The 5,229-nt window shown below is 29.0% G+C and overlaps 1 protein-coding gene across 1 annotated transcript; it reads left to right on the top strand.

Moving 5' to 3' along the window:
- Positions 1–1,206: 1,206 nt before the first annotated feature.
- Positions 1,207–4,829, top strand: LOC124892735 (NAD(P)H:quinone oxidoreductase-like; the record flags this gene model as incomplete). The annotated part of the gene is given in 3 exon segments (XM_047403953.1): positions 1,207–1,311; positions 1,401–1,592; positions 4,295–4,829. Coding segments are annotated over 3 exon segments (605 nt in total), but the record flags the coding sequence as incomplete, so codon positions are not given.
- Positions 4,830–5,229: the final 400 nt, after the last annotated feature.

The raw sequence follows: 5,229 nt of genomic DNA on the forward strand, positions 1-5,229 counted from the left end.
CGTGTCAACTGTCAAGAAGAGAGAATTTAAGCTTGAGAAAAGAAAAGGAGAGGAGGGGCTCATAGTAAGTAGTTTAAAAGATTGAATTTGACAAGAGGATTTCAATCCTTAGAATGATCTGTAACTTTTTCCTTCTAATTTTAACAGTACTTAGTAATATTTTGTTAGAAAAATTCAAAGCAGTTATGCCAAATACAATAAACAAGATGGGTCTTTAGAAGTAGTTTATATATGAAGTTGGAACTATGGTGGTTTCTCATTTTGGTAAAATTAGATATACAGCAAATTCCAACTATTTGAACTATAAAGAATGGCTGCAAGTACTAGAAAAGATCATGAATGGAATTTGCTTACTCATGCTGAGTATTTGGTTATGGCACTTTGAACTCGGATGAGGCACGGGACGTTAGTTTGCCATTATTTAAACTTTTTGCCAAATTGACAGCTAACCAAAAAGATATAATGATTGATGAAAAAGAAAATTGCCACTCTATTTCAATTTGTTTTTCAAAATATAACATTTGAATTGATAGATATTAATTTAGAAGACTTACAAAAACGGATTTACACTAACCACAATTTGGATCACCAGTCTTCGAGATATGTCACAGAACTAATGGAATTACTTTGTCCACTGCTTAAGTATCCTTTTCGCCGAAGAGATTAATCTTAATGGATAAACTTTGTTCTTAAACATCATGTTTTTATAGGCTAGCTCTAGGATCTAACGTGATGGAATATTTGAGAGGAACATGAGCGATCTAACAACCCTTGTGGATGGACTAAATTCAATAATATTTTTAATATATATATTTTTTATTTCCTTAAATTTGACTACAAGTTAAAATTAATCAAATAAATTGAAACGGCATATTATATTTTCACCAAAAGGAGAATACATATTCAAACGCCGGGAAACTGATTCGTCAGCGCATCCATCAGCAGTGTCGGATATAGCATATATCCACGGGATCATTTGGGAAAAATTACACTATTTATACACGATTAAAATTATTTTTTTATGTATATATAGTATATGTTGAACTCCTTTCGACTAATTTATATGTACACTTTCGAACCCTCCTTAATGGACATTGGCTCTGAACTGTCCGTCAGGTCAAGTCAGACCATCCATATTCTAGTATATAAATTTGTGCTGAAAATCAACAACTATTCTGAAAAAAGAGAAAAAAAAAAAATCTACAGAAGGAATGGAAGCAACGGCAATGGCAGCTCAACGAGTTCTCAAGGTCGTCGGGTTCAATGGTTCCCTCAGTGCTACTTCCAAAACTCGTGGTCTCGTTAAAGCCGGTATACTTTTTGTACTTTTTCCTTTTTTTTTTTTTTTTAATTTTTTACTTGTTAGTTGCTAGTGATGTTTGTGTGATTGTTGATGGCAGCGGTTGAGATATGCAAGAAGTCTATACCGGGAATGGAGATGGAGTTCGTTGACATTTCGCCGTTGCCGTTTCTGAATCCTGATCTTGTGGTGAACGGAACTGTTCCACCTGAAGTCGAGGCTTTTCGTAAGAAGATGGCAGAAGCTGATTGTTACTTTTTTTCTTCTCCAGAGTACAATTACTCTGTCTCTGGTATCCATTTTTTCCCCTTCATTTTTTTTTCCATTTATTATCTAACTAAAGAATTTTGCCGCCAAAGATTTAAATATTTTTTCTTCATCGTCTATTAATAATATCATCACTTATTTAATTATATGATGAAGACTGTTTTCAAATCATGAAAGAAAATAAATGAGGGATATATATTCGCAATGTTAAAAATGAGGGGTATAAATGAGGGAAAATATATGATGAAGACTTATATATATTCTTTATAAGTTAAAAAATGTATTTTCTAATAATTATTCTATATCATTTCTATTATACATCTAATGCAATTGAACGTTTAATTCGCAACGTATACTTTAGTTCAATTGATTTCCAAAACGTTTATAGTTAGTTGCCCAAGACTTATATATTCTACACTCCCTCTCACCGACTTGAAATATATACAAATCATGAATTTTTCATAGTGGCACTTTTTGAGAAAAAAATGTGTGTATTTTAAAATATCTATTAGGTGTTTATGTTAACCACAATAAATATGTCATATCATTTAATTGCATGCACCGGCCTTAATTGAATTTGACTAAAAGTGATGTTTTACCGAATATTTGAGGTTAATAAGTGTAATTTTAGTGAATCTTATCATGGTAAATTCAAAAAATATAGAGTAAAACCATAGAAAAAAAATTATTTTTTTTGTAGTATTAAAAAGCAAATCAACAAAGTGCCCCAAATAATTACAAGAAAAATAGAACGAAAAACAAGTTGTGTAAAAATTTGAAGAGGAAGAGAATTGCTATTAAAAAAGAAATGACACAAAAATGCAAAGAGCAATCGTTTCATTAACATTTGTTATGGTGTAATGTAAATTACGTTATTAGACATTACAATACTCTTCCTTTAGAAGAAAAGAGTTAACTATAGTATGTTTTATTAATTATTATATTTAACAGGAGAGAGACTTTAAGAAATGTAATAAATGATAACAATAAAGAAAGAGATTAATTTTATTTAGAAGAGTAGTACATAAAATGGAAAAAAACCACAATTCTGAGTAAGAATTTCATATACTTTTCAATTTTTATTTTATCTTTTTCTAATTTGATGTAAAATTTCTTAATATTGAGCTTTTTCTAAATTATTGTTATATTTTTTCATACGAATTTAAATAATTTTAGTGAAAAAAGTAGAGAGGTGAGAAGAATAAAAATTATTACAGTCATGCAAGAGTCTTAATTAAAAAATAAATAAAATTATGTTGAAATTGAGTAAACAATAATATCATAAATTTGTTTGACTATTATTGAGGGAAGTTTTTTCAAATAAATAAAGATTACAAATAAAATTGATTTCTAAAAATCAACAACAAATTGACCTTCATCTAATATTATTGCTAAATTTACAACATTCTCCTAAAAATCAGTAACAATAAAATCTTTCTAAAGAATAGATCTGCCTCCATCAAGATCGTCTTTTTGTAATGCTTGACAAAAATAAACAATAACAAATTAATGATAATTTAGGCAAAAACTTCTTCGAAAGTGTTATGGATCCTGCTTCTTTTCTTCTTCTAATTCGTTCTTCTTTTTCTTCTTCTTGCTTCTTCTATTTCTACTTGTTCTGCTTCTCCTAAGCCGCTTCCTACGCCGTCGTCGCCTCCTCCTTCTTTCATCCTTTGATGTCAATAAAATTTGAAACGCTTAGAAAAAGTTTCATTTTTTTTCACTTCTGTAAATTCATACTGCACAATCTGAATACCTTCGAATCAACAATTTACAAGTTAGGAGCATATAATGGCTAGCAAAGAATGTTAGTTAAATTGTTGAGAAACATGACATCAAAAAATACCATCTATTCACATGTTTAGGATATTAAATGGAAGACACAATAGTTTTTTAGCTAAAGAAAGATGATAAAAGAATCACCCTGCATATTTATATCTCCTTGAAATCTGCAAAATCAAATAAAATAAATCAAACATTTAACCAATCAAAGAAAATAAAAGATGAAGAATATGAAAAAATAAAATTAAAGTAATCATTATACATAGCTCAACCCTAAAGATTGATTAGGCTTTTCAACTCTCCATTACCCTAATTAACAATAAGTATTAATAATAGTCAATAAATAGGATAAAATATTATTAACTTTTTAATTAAAAAAATAAGGAGAAAAACACAAAAATTTCCAAAAAAAATCACAAAAATAATAAATAAAAATGGTGGCTTTAGAAGTATTCCACATCATCATGTCTATATCTTTCCTTTATATATATAGAGAGAGAGAGATTGACCTGTAAGCAATAAAATTTTATTAAATTTAAATCCGTACAAAATTCGGATAATATTAAATTTACTATACATTAGTCCCAAATAATTTTGTGGATTGCTGTAATTGGATCAATTATTTAATTGGGTTAGTCCATTAATTTGGGTTAAAAATATCTAAAAATTACATAAATACACAACTTATATTTTCAATATTACAAAAAATTTCAACTCCCTAAACATATTACAAAAATCTCAACATATACACAGAATGCTATGTATATATCAGTTATGTTATATATATTAATAGGGAGAGAGAGTAACGTAATTAAAAATTGGGATAGAGTGTAATTACTTTCAAAAATGTTGGTATTTATGTTATTTATACTAAAAATATTAGCCCACTTGATGCTCCTCTATTTATAGGACTCTGATAACTATGATTTCCTTCTCCTTGGGTAGGTCCCCTGAAAAATGCAATTGATTGGGGATCTTTTCCTACAAATGTTTGGGGTGATAAAGCAGCAGCAATCGTGAGTACTGGATATGATTTTGGTGGAGGACGATCACAATATCACCTCCGACAAATGGGAGTCAGAGTCAATATTCATTTCATTAACACACCTGAATTTTTCCTGAATGTAAATGAACCACCACCAAAGTTTGACGAGAAGGGCAATTTGATAGATGAAGAAACCAAGAAGAGGCTCAAAGAAATTCTTTTGGCTTTACAGGCATTTGCCTTGAGACTCGACGGCAATTGCAAATAAATAGCTTCTCCCACTCAATGTGAATTGATCCCATTCAACATTTCCCTTTCGTATGAAAAAATAATATCTTCTAATGAGACTTTCGAAACATTTGGCTAGTTGATTGGTCGATCATGTTAGCAAGTTTCATGGCCATTGGCCATTGATGTAATGTCAGGATAAATAAAATCTGTCTTGAGTATAAACTATTTTAAGTTATTATTATCATACTTAAGTTTCCTCTCGAATTTAATTATCCTTAAGTTTCTATTTATCTCTGTAATTCAATTTTATTTTGCTGGTAAAACTGATCTGCTCTTATTTTAACATCAATAGGTGCAGTTGGCTTCACAAAATTAAGAGAGTGTCACATTCCATTTTACCATCCCTACTTAATCCATCTTTAGTCTCTAGATATATATTATATATATAATACAGTAATATGGATCTATCCATTAATGCAAAGCATTTTTTAGGTCTTCATCGTGATCTTATATAACTGAGATTTTAAAATGTATGTTCTAAAATAATTTTTTTTAAAATTTTATTGTCTAACTAAGCTTAGATATTTTTGTGACTATAAATCCAGTAATGTAGATGAAAAAATTAAGTTATTTCTAATTATTATAAATATGTAATATTCTTTTT

This window comes from Capsicum annuum, unplaced genomic scaffold (assembly GCF_002878395.1).
Source record: "Capsicum annuum cultivar UCD-10X-F1 unplaced genomic scaffold, UCD10Xv1.1 ctg5021, whole genome shotgun sequence".
Classification (NCBI taxonomy): Eukaryota; Viridiplantae; Streptophyta; class Magnoliopsida; order Solanales; family Solanaceae; genus Capsicum; species Capsicum annuum.